We start from the raw sequence: 12,329 nt of genomic DNA, 5'->3' as shown, positions 1-12,329 counted from the left end.
TGTGATTCTCAGATTTTTCTTTTGTTTGATGGTTACTATGGAAATTGTTCAAAACAAATTTTACGTCATGCAACCACCCAACTAGGCTCTTGATCAAGAGAAAGAGAGATAAACTTACTGAGTGTCAGTAAAGCTTGGCATATACCTTTCTGATTGGAAAAAAGACCATTATGGGATTTCACACTAGGATATATACCATGTAGTCAGCCCACTTCTCCTTTTTGCCTACTACACGGAGGAAAACTGAAAAGGAAGGTAGTATTTGTGTCTGTATTTAGGGCTGGGGGAGATGGCATCAGGCTGTGTGGAAAATGAACATCACGAAAATTATTCCCAAACTAAGTTATTAGCCGAAGCTGCAGACATAAGAAGCTACAAGAACTTTTAATATTAGATTGCCCTGAGGCTTCAACTTTTTGATTAGAAAGTTACTGTTATGAAGAAATGTTATTTTAAAACTTGGGTGGCAGGGGGGAAATACTACTCAGCAATAAAAGAGAAGAAATATGAAGAATCTCGAACATTCTGCTGAACAGATGAAGCCAGGTACAAAAAAGTACATACTGAAGTTCTAAAACATGCAAAAATAAAAAATAATCTATAGCAACGGGATTCAAATCAGTAGTTGTTTGGAGCAGGATGTGGAGGGGGTAGGGGGGAAGAGAGGGAAACGCAGAATTTTAACTCCAACGAAGCAGGAGGGAACTCTCTGGGGTGGATGGGAATACATTAGAGGATATACACATTTGCCACAATTCACTGAACTGTATTCTAAAATACTGCATTCTACTGCAGGTAAATTACAGCTCGATAACTTTTCTACACAGGGAAGAGAGAAACCGCACTGTAGCCATCAATGAATACCAACATCTAAAATGTGAGAACGGTACCAAGTTACATCTAAACTTTCATTTCTCGATGTGGTGACAGCATTTGAATTCCATTCTATTGAATTCATCAGGATCATTAAGATTGAAAACTTATGTTACTGTTTGTTCCTGAAATAAATCCAGAGAGTCAAGCTATTCAAATCAAAACATCGAAACCCAAGTATAGAAATCCTTCCTCAAACACAAGTTTCCTCTGCTTCCTTAGACTTCTAGTAACTTCACAGTTGCTTCTCATCACCTGTGCGGCCACAGCAAGAATTTCAGATTCAATATACAAGATTCTCCAGCCACTCTAATTAGAGCCTATTAGAAAAAGAGAAAATAAGGGTAACAGGCCCCAAGAGGTTGTGAATGGGCATGTGAGAGGATACAGACAGCAAAGAAACAGAGCTATCTGCAACCTCACCTTGGGGAAGATAAAGAGAGGAAAACTACCTAGGGCCCCTGAGTAACAACGTGGTTGCATTTGTGAGAAGAGGAACAGAGATATATGGAAGAGAGGCTGATGCATACAGGCCTCACATCATCAAATTCAATGCTCTTCTGATTTTGTTCAAGATAATGGGGGGAGGGAATGGCTTTGGGTGTGCATAGTATCTATAACAAAGCACGACAAATACGCGAGCGCCCCACTGAAACTGCACACTAGAAACAGTCCACAAATATGCACCATAAGCAAGGGATGGTAAATGAAAATTAATGTAACAGTCGACGTTATTCTTAATTCTAAAAGTACAAAATTTATTTTCTCTTCTGTAGTTAAAAATAAATCTACATATAAACGTGTCCATGGGTATTCTCCTGACATGTGTCCAACCAACCCGTTTTTTTCCATAGTCTGATACAAAGTGCCTGGAAGGAATGATGTGCAGAAACACTACTCAGCGTTCTGTTTTAAAGCCCTTTAGAACTACGATCACTTTTACCCTCAAACTTTTATGCCCATGCTTTTGTTCTCTTGGTTTTGGTTTTGGTTTTTGGTTTGGTTTTGTTTTTTTAGCTGCCATTCTGAGGTCTTGAATTGTCTGAAAGGCTCCACTGAACCCTTTCCAAGGGAAATACTTTTCCTTTAAGTTGCAGAGTCTGGATACAGTTAAACTTAATGGAAACATCACCTCATAGTTCTTGTGACTGCCTTCATGCACTCTACTGCCTAGATTTTAAATTATGCTATCTCATTATTGCCCACTGTTTAGCATGGCCCTTTCTAGGCTTTTCTCCCTTTCTCATAGAAGCAGCCAGGATTTTTCCACCTTACATTTGGGCTGTAAATAATTTCCTACCACATCCATGTTGCTCTACTACCAAGTGACATTTTTTTGTATTAGGGTTATTCTTTGTTCTTATTCTGTCTCTCAAGGTATACTTTCATATAAAAGCCAAATAATTATTTTAAATGCTAAGTAATGAATGTTGCGCTACTCAATGATTAAGCCCTTAACAACTTTATTTGAATAATCACATATGGTTGTTTCTAATTACAGGCAAGAAAAATGAGTTAAGAGCTTGATCTAGTACCAATGGGGCAGCTGAAACTGGGGTGAAATGTAAAGTGTGCACATTCACAACAGAGACAAGTATGTTTTCCCTTCAGCCTACCAGCTCCTGGGATAAACGTGAGACAGATACTTAGTGTCTTTAAAGAAATCTGATATCCTCTCATCCCCCCCTACAGCACAGAGCAAACAGTCAAATTCAAAGACCAGCAAGTATCACTTGTGCCACCCAAGTTCCCAGCTTGTACCCATTCGTATCTATCTATTTTGGTGCTGCTGTAACAGTCATTATCAGAAGACTGGCAGAACCTACGGATTCTGAGGTTTTCCAGTGCAGTAACATGGCATTCTGACTGATACCAATATGTATTCAACAGTAATAGATAGCCTAAGTATTCTGATTATCCACATTACTTGACCTGATCAATCATACATACTCTTTACTTACACGTATTTTTTTTTAATCTAGAAAAAATTCCCAGTAGACTTGACTATTTGGGAAAAGAGTCAACTCTATCGTCTCATTAACCTCAAGGACTTAGAGTCTACCAATATAAATCCATATATGAAACTATTATCATAATGGGAAATGTCAACAGTTCTGTTCTTAAACTTTAAGAGCATGAATATGAACATCTTCATCTGCGTTGGTCCCCACTAAAATCTGCTCAGTATGGCAGCTACAGTAGCCCTTTTAAAATGCCATTCTTGTGTTCAAAAGTTTATTACAACAGATTCCCACCATACTAAAGAGTTATGAACCAAGTCCTTACGGTCACCAAAACCCCCCATGACCTGACCCACCACACTGCATCTCGACCACCCACTCTCTGTCTCTCTAGCCCCTCTCCCTTCTCCCCATCCCATTTTGCTCCAGCCCCACGGGCCGCCTCGCTGCTTCCCCCAAATTCCTATCATGTTCTTGCTTCACGACCTTTCTGTACCTGCCATTCCTTCTTCCTAAGGAGCTTCTCTTGATTCTCCCTCACTTCCTTCAAGTGTTGGCTCAAACGTCACCTCAGTCAAGCCTTCCCTGACCAATCCATTTAAACAGCAACTCGCAATTCTCCCTTCCTTGCTTTTGGTTTTGAAAGCATAGCACTTCTTACCATCTGTTATAACACACTGTCCTAATTTATAGCGGGTTTGCCTTGACTAGAATGTAAACCAGAATGTAAACTCTGGCCAGGAATTTGTTTTATTCACTTCTCTTCCCCAGAGCCTAGAGCAATGCTCGGCACGAAACAGACATTTCACACGGAGACTCAATCCGTGTCGTAAATATCACCTACTTTGTTTCTCTGTCTCCTCCCACAGCAGGTCAGTTCCATGAGGACAGGGACAGGTGTTTTCCATGGGTATAACCCCAGCAATGAAAACAGAACCAGGCATACGGCTCACACTCCACAGACATTTGTTGAATGAATCCTCATTACATTCTTTTGGCAGACAGCAGAAAGAAAATTTCAACTCACATCTGCACATTCTATCTTGCTGGATGTGAAATAATATAGCCCCATAATGATTCAATCATCCCCACTTTTATTTTAAAATATGCATAACTATACACACCTATATTTTGTATATAATCCAAAGTGCAATTAAAAACCAAAAATGACAGGGAAAGATTAGTAAGAAAACATCAGTGTTTCCTTGGTGACAAGAAATGGACTTTCACAGTACAAAACTGTCAAATTATACAATAAAAACAAATTTCACTTTCATTTTCCCCCAACATTTTTCTTCTCCCATTTATCAATTATTAGAGGCTATTTTGAAAGGAGCTTTAGCCCGTTCTCTTCCCAATATTGAACTAATTCATAATAGAATTAGGTGACATTTACTTTGACAACAGTCTGATGTAATAAACACAAAGTTTTCTTTTTGTTTTCTTCTGCTCAAAATCCCAGCACACTTAAAAATGAGGATGGTGAACAGACCGTGGCTGCTAAAACAAATGTGAAATGATGGAAGAGGAGACTCTTCATCAACACCAGCCAACACTCTCTGGGCAAAGAGGCTATCAACTCCAAGTGCTAGGGACTCAAGGCAGAAACCACTACAGGCTTCCCTTGACATCTGGACAAAGTCCTTTCAGCCAAGCAGACTAATCAGAAAACAGAAATACCAAACCTTCACCCTTACAGTGATTACCCGGGGCAAAGCCAGAAGGTCAGCAGCACTAGACATTCATTTTCTGACTCCTCTTGAGCTTAGTATATTGGGTCAAGATGGACTACAGTTTACTTTAAACTGATCTATAGCTTTACCTAGTTTCACAGATAAATCCACAGGATGAACTCACCATTTGTAAAGGCGAAGAATTATAGTATTCCTTTTGAAAATGCCCAGTTAATTTTACAATGTAAAGAGAGGCTATCAAATTGCCTCAAAAAGGTTCAGAGCTTGCTGATTCTCAAATGGTACTCTTAGAGGCTGAAATTCATATGTTGACAGCATTTTCCAAAGAATAACTTAAGTATCTGCTTAGAAAAATGTAAGGTGAGGTCTAGAAGACAGACAAGAGAACATGTGGGAAAGCTGTAAGCATAGCTGTTACCAGGCAGGTGCAGTCCAGGGAAGTACCGAACCGATCGATAGCACAGGCAGCACATTTCAAATGGTCTGTGCAGCCCCGTGGCCACAGAGGTGCTGGAGGGGCAGGTGCAGAGTTGTAAGGAGAGGACCAAGCATGAGGCTCTGCATCTCTCACCCCAACACCACACAAGAGGCAACTAATAGGTCAGGGTTCCACAAGATAGCTCGTTTTAAGAAGGGCGGTTACTGCCTGAAAGAGGTCTGAAAACCAGCAGCAAGGAGCTTAGAGTTAGGAAGACCAGCGTTCAAATCCTAAATATGTTGAGTGAGGAACTGGCAAAGAAGCAGTGCTAAGTGGTAGCACTTACTGTTAGCAGAGTGGTACGAAAAGGAATTAAAGGAGTGACCCTCAAAACACACAGCCAGAGCCCCCAGAACTATGATGCGATGGCCCCCAACGGTCAGTTCATCCCTTGGCCAAATACAAAAATACCCTTTAGGAACCCACTTTGTCCTTTAGGCAGTAAAGACATGGCAGCCAGGAACCAAGAGCTTTTCAAGGACCTACTACTACAAAGGGAGGTGGGCAGGGAGAGGAAGGGGGCAAGAATTAGAAAGAGAGGAAGAAACAAAGAACAAGAAATCACTGCAAAATACAGGAAAATGACAAAACAGAAGTTACTGGATGCTTGTCATGACTAAGGAAGAGTATTCAAGAATTTCGGTATTCATAAATACACGTTTCAATAATTTGTAAGTTGGGTTTCCCTGTCAAAATCATACTAGAATGTCTAATTACTGCACAGAAGTCACAACCAACTTCAAACGAGGGGACATACTTAAAGCTGAAATTTTAACAGTGTTTCAACTGCTACAGCAATACACACACACACAATGTGTGACAGGAGCATATTAAATACACTGGATACACAGAAATGGGAGCCTCTAACTGTAAGAGGCCCTGGAGTCTTAGAACAGCCCCCCCTTTCATGTCCCCACACTGGGGGCACCTCCCCCCTGTCCTTTCACACTGCAACGAGAAGTAGCAGCAGAAGCCAAGGGTAAGACACAGGGAGGAGGCAAGCCCATGATGCCCTCTGTGATCCTCTTCAGCCAGGCTTTCCAGACACTGCAAAACTCCCAGAAAGTGTCATTATGAGTCCCTCCTAAGGCCAGTCACCACTATCACGGCACCTCTACACGCTATAACTCCTGGCCTAACAGCAGGGGCAACAATCACAAGAGGAACAGGAGGCCCACCTGCTTTATTTTATTTCGGGAGGTGGTAATGCGCTCTGTGATGCTCTGGTATGTGCGAATGGCTGTCGTCAATTCTGTGTAGTGCTGCACAATCAACTCATCCAGGTCACGGTCGCACTTCTCATAGGCTTCTTCCAGGCGCCCCTTCTCATTCTCTCGGTCTTCCACATCATCACTGGTAGACAGAGTCCTGGTGAAGACAGAGACTGTATCAAGCTCAATCAAACTTAAAAGCAAACAAGTAAAACAGGAGTTAATACACGAGCACATGCACCTCACTCGGTCGGAAATGAAACAAGTTACTAACAGAAAACATGAAGCCACCTTCCTAGTAAATTTCAAGAGCCCATCTAAGTGGATTTGTTGGTTGCTTATCCAAGGAGACTTTCCCTCCACTCCTTGGCACCCGAATCTTAGATAGCGGGCAGTGTGAACTCTGCGACAGTCTGGGCAGGTCCTGATTTGCTTGAGTGAATCCCAGGAATTCCATTCACCGTATCAGTGACAAGGCTGACCAATGAGACCTAAAGACTTCTAGGAGTAATTTTCTTGCAAGATTAACAGGAAGGAGGATATTGTTTTGTTTTGTTTTTTTTTCCAGACACTGGATATTGTTAAACAAAGCTACAATACTCAAATATTTCACCCACCGTACAACCATGGAAGGGAAAGCCAAAAGAAATGCCAAGCTACTGCACTGATATCATTGCGTCCCCAAAGCAGCCAGCCCTACTGCTGCTTTCCCTCCGGACTTCTCGTTAGGGGAGATAATAAATATCCATTGTTTAAGTCACCCTCAGATGGTCTTTTACATAAAGCTAAAAAGTGTACTAACTGATAAAATTACTTATACACTGAGGAACTGCATTCCAAATAGCTCATTTAAATGAACTAAATTTGGCACAGAGCCCCCAGCGGCCTGGAAATAAGGTCACATCAATTCTAAAATATGTTACAACAGCAATAGTAAAAGCTATACTACAAGACAATCCCTCCTTTTACTATTCATCCAACAGCACCAACAAGATTGATATGAGTCAACAATAACCAGGGAATGAGACAGATACACTTAAAAGTCTTTCAATAACTTAGTTTGATACATTGGCCACAGATCTTTGTTTCTTTTATTATCTTTTTTGGATAATTCTTTTTTTTAGTGCTCTAATCAGTAACAAAGAAACCTTCTCTTATCTGTTGGCTGCAGTAATTTAGAGTTTCATTAAATTCCCTCAGATTTGTCAGCTTATATACATTCAGCATAGCTTATTTCATTTATCTTTAATTTAGGGAGGGGGTAGTTTAGGCTTCCAATGATGGATGCAATCAATTATAAGTCCATCATTACAACTGCTTTCAGAGATGGTATATCAGTGAATCAATCACATATCTACTTCCAGATATTCACAAGGAAAATACTGCATAACAGTTTTTTCCCCAACTGTCATTTAGAGCAAAAGATCTTAATTCATGAGCCACATAATATATAAAACTTCTTTCTCAATTTAGAGGGAGATTCAGCAGGCCAGTCTTTGACATCAATCTAATCTCTAAAAAGAATTTCGTAAATGTGTTAGGCGTGCCAAGAGACCAGTTCTAGCAGGAAATGGTGGGGAAAGAGGTGGGGGGACAGGACAAGAAATATAATGAAGGAAAATGAAAAGCCTCTAGGGGTTGTGGGGCACTCAGGAAAGCAACACACTAGGAACCCCAAGACTTGAAGGAAGGCCTTTATCATGCTAGATCCTGTGTCTTCCTCTGTCAACTGGTGATCCTACATCAGACTACCTACCTCCAAGATTACTTTCAGGTAGAAAACACTGCACAAGTATTTAGCTAATGAAATAAATCAGAGTGGAGAACCTAGGAGGAATATGACTTCAATGGAGCTACCAATATCACCTGTAATATTTGGGTACGGGGAGCCAAGCATGCCTTCCTATTGTTTCTATGATACATAACTTTGCTCTTTAAATCTGAAACCTTCCAGGCTGTTAATCTAAAGTAAAGCACAATCAGAAAATGCCTTCAATTTATCAACTGTCCCAAAGGGAAGAGTTTCTAGGTATTTACCTCTGATTTCCCCTTCTAACAGCAAATAGCCATGGATTTGTCAAAGCTATCCCGGATCAGTTTGCCACCTTTACAGTGCTTTGATATCCTCTCCACCACCATTTGTGGAAGGAAACATGCCAAACATTTCACGTTGTTTACATTAACTAGGAGAATTACCATTAAAGAAAATGTCAGGCCCAGAGAGGACACCTTCTCCGGCATCAGCTGTCACTGTAACACGTTACTGCCGCATCAGGAGTTATTTATGAAACATAAAGGGTTACTAAAATGAAGATTAGAAGGTAAATTGGGCCTATAGGGGGTTTTAGCTCCTATTTTTCATTTTTAGAGAAAATATTTGTATAAGGGAAGAGCCTATGCCAGGTTTGTGCCCCTTTAATTTCATCTGCTTAATGTAAACTGAGCTGAATGACAGTTTGCCTTCAGTTGGAAATAGAGAACAAAACCACCGAAGTTTTTTTTTAATTAGAGAAAAGGACGGCAACGAGGTTACTAATAACAATAATAGCCATGAATGTTTAGAGAGGCTTCCCCCAGCTGCCAGAAACCAGCAGTGCTGTGCACTTTATAGAATGTGCGCTGAATCCTCCCGACAGCCCTTCCGAGTGGTCCTGTTATCATCCTCCCTCTACGTTTGAATCCTGACTCCACCACTTAGTACCTATATGACCTTGGTCATGGCATCTCTTTTTTTTTTTTTAAGATTTTATTTATTTATTTATCTGAGAGAGACAGAGCACGAGCAGAAAGAGGGAGAAGCAGACTCCCCACTGAGCAGGGAGCGTGATGTGGGGCTTGATCCCAGGACCCTGAGATCATGACCTGGGCCGAAGGCAGATGCTTAACCGACGGAACCACCCAGACGCCCCCATCTCCTTTTGCTCATCTACAAAATGTAGAGAATAAAGATACCTTCCTTACAGGGCCATTGGTGAAAATTAAAGGAGAGCCAACAAGGCCTGGGAAATCATCAACACTCAACGAATGGTGGTGGTTGTTGCTGGCTATCGTTGTCACAGTAGTAGCAGTCAGAGCAGCAAGGGCAATAGCGGTGTTCTACAATGTCATGCAGAGGACATCCTTTGGAGACAAAGATTCAAATTCTATCACCCCCAAAACGCTAGATCATTTGGCGCTAGGCATGAGATTTAACCTCTCTGACTCACCTTACTCCTCAACATCAAGAATTGTAGAGAGTCTGAGATTTTTATCCTATTCACAAGCTAACAAGTTAGTCTGCCAGAGTTTCATGGACAGTGCTAGAAGACACAAAACTCATGGGTCAAAAACAAAGGACTTTGTTACTCACGACACAGCATGGAGCAGGGGCACCAGCGTATCTGCAGTAGCACCCCCCCACCCCGGCCCCAAGTCCTATGAGGGTTAGGCAACTGGACCCAACTTTATGCCTGGACACACTGTGAGTGACTAGAGAGGAACCTGAATGTGGGAAAACTCCATCTTTTATACTGGACAGTACGCATGCCTGCCCGTTTTCTACAGGGAGAGATCATCTCTAGATTCCAAACATCCAAATACACATCCTTGACAAGACCGTCTAAAACAAAGGGCACTCGGCGCTTTGTTCAGAAGACCTTCAGAAAGAGCACTCCGAAGGAGAATGGCCTCCCAACAATAATGAACCACAATTCCCTGAACCCTTTAGAGACTGCATGGTGTCAAACAATAGTAGACAGTATCCCTGACCTGTTTTCTTTTCTGCAAAATAAGACCAGAAATGCAATGTCTCCCACAATAAATATTTGCACCATAAATGAACGATACACCATAAAAGCAGACTGGAAGTCTACGGAGAAAAGTATCCATGTCTGCTACCAAAACACAGCAAACTTCAATGTGGAATTATCTTACTTTAAGCCAGTCACTTGACCTGAACTGAGAACGGGGTAGAAGAGAACACCTGTCATCTAGCTCACCTTGCCAGCCAGGTCAGAGACCTCTCCCGAGCCATCTAATAAGCCTCTGTGAAATGGAAAGCTCACCAGTTTGCAAAGCCATTCACTGCAATTTTGAGCAGCTCTCCTTGTTACGAAGCCTTTCATCAGGCTCTTTATAATTTCTACCCATTGATCCAAGTTCCACCTTTCTTAGGTTACATGACTCTATTCCCTCTTCCATACAATTTCTCTTTAAATGGTAAAGGGCTTCAGTACTTCTTTCTCAGGTTAAACATCTCTAACTGCTTCAACTGTTTCTCCCACAACATGGCTCCCACGTAGTCCACCATGCTTGTGGATTTCCCTTCCAAAACAGCTAACACTCACATAGAACTTACTGTATGCCCAATGTTAATCTAAATGGCTTATGCATAATAATTCATTGATTCCTGACAACCCTAGGAGGTAGCTACCATTATTACCCCCCCCCCCTTATTACAGACAGGAAACGGAGTTGTGTATTGGAGGCACAGAACTCTTAAGCAGCAGAGCCAGGTCTCAAACCTGAGCAGTCTGGCCCTGAAAAGCTTCCCCCATCCTGTGTAGTACTAGAACTGAACACAACACACTCCTGATATGGTCTGACCAGTCCAAACAGGAAGAGGTTTTTATATTCTATGATACAAGCACTATATTCTTAATAATCAGGCCTAAAACTACATCGCATTTTTATAAATACTGAGTCCAACAATCATCCAAGATCGCCTGGACAGTAAGTGCTGACAAGCCAGCTCTGGCTCATCTACTTGGGAAATTTTCAAACTAAATACAGAAATGTACATGCATCCTTGTGTCTTACACCTGAGAAAGGGAAGATAAAAGTGAAGCACGGGATATTCATTAGTGTCCATTATATGCCAGGGAATGCAGTGGTTACTTTGGACACATCATCTAAGATAATACTTAAAGTCTGGTGAGATGGAATCAGAGGAACAGAGAGGTAAGGTAACTTTCACCCCCACACACAGCTAACATGGGAACTGCCCTTGAAGCTAAGCATACCTGACTTCAAAGTCAAGGCCTTTTCCACTACGCATGTTATGAACTCCTATTTCTTGTGCCTTCAGCTCCTGATCAAGCTACAGCTCACATGTGAAGAGAAGAGTGGATGGGTTGAGACGTAGACAGTACTAAAAAAGCTGCTAAGTGCTCTAAGAGTCTTGAATCTGAAGCATGAGCACAGCAGAAATGATTTGAAGTTGCCACCCCAAGGTGCTTTCATGTTACTGACTCATTTAGATTTTTTCTCCATTCCTATCTCAAAACCATTAAGATTTACAAACTATTGCCAAGTTCAGGGAGGAAAATAAAAACATACACTAAATTCTAGTTAAGCCAGACACAGAGACATTTCTGGATCACCAAGAATTTTTCACTAAGACAGCCCTGGCATTTTACATGATGAATTACATCTCTAACCATGACTAATTAATCCCCAGGAAGGAATTTATTTACGTAAAAGGCTAAAAGGACCATGGTGCACACGTCAAGCTACTGTTAACAGCATCTAGTAGGCACACATGCTATATGGTTCTAGTGAATTCACAGCCAGCAGCTCCAAGAGAGCCTTCCACACAAGCGTTAAACCCGAGGTAAGTAGCTGCAGATCTGAAACTGAATTTGCCACTTTCCTTTTTTTATACCAGCTTCTGTATTTCAGTCTAGCCGGTCAAGTGTTTTGAAAGGAAAATAACTAGTCACCATCACTGACTCCTTCTATGGAGCAATTTTGCCTTCACTTTGGACTTAATAGAGTAATGGAGTCCAGACAGGGGGAAAGCACACGGAAGTCGATATTACTCTTAAAGAAGACAAAAGTAAGATCAAATAAAAGAAAAAGCACACCTATGAAAATAAGGTTAGCCACCCAAAGGTAACCTTCAGTCGAAGACAAAATGAGCGGATGCAAGAAAAACACAAATCCAAAACACTGTCGATTTGGAATGTATCATAAGTTTCTGACTCCTCTCATCATATGTGTCAACCATGAGGTGTCTGCCACTTTCAAGCTCTTTAACCTCGAGCAAGTCACTTAGCTTCCGTGTCTGTTTCTTTCCTTGCCAAGCAGACAAGATAGTAAGAGTACCTGCCTCACCAGGCAGCTGTGATTGGCG

General features: G+C 41.4%; 1 protein-coding gene across 1 annotated transcript in view; it reads right to left on the bottom strand.

The window, feature by feature from the left end:
* Positions 1–12,329, bottom strand: part of EXOC4 (exocyst complex component 4) — a 722,726-nt gene that overhangs the window by 695,008 nt on the left and 15,389 nt on the right. Inside the window, exon 2 of the mRNA XM_026511236.4 lies at positions 6,185–6,374. Coding sequence (XP_026367021.1) covers positions 6,185–6,374 — 190 coding nt within the window. The remainder of the gene's footprint in view (positions 1–6,184; positions 6,375–12,329) is intronic.

Source organism: Ursus arctos, unplaced genomic scaffold, assembly GCF_023065955.2.
Source record: "Ursus arctos isolate Adak ecotype North America unplaced genomic scaffold, UrsArc2.0 scaffold_3, whole genome shotgun sequence".
In the NCBI taxonomy this organism is placed as follows: domain Eukaryota; kingdom Metazoa; phylum Chordata; class Mammalia; order Carnivora; family Ursidae; genus Ursus; species Ursus arctos.
This window is presented reverse-complemented; position numbering and strand designations above follow the sequence as displayed.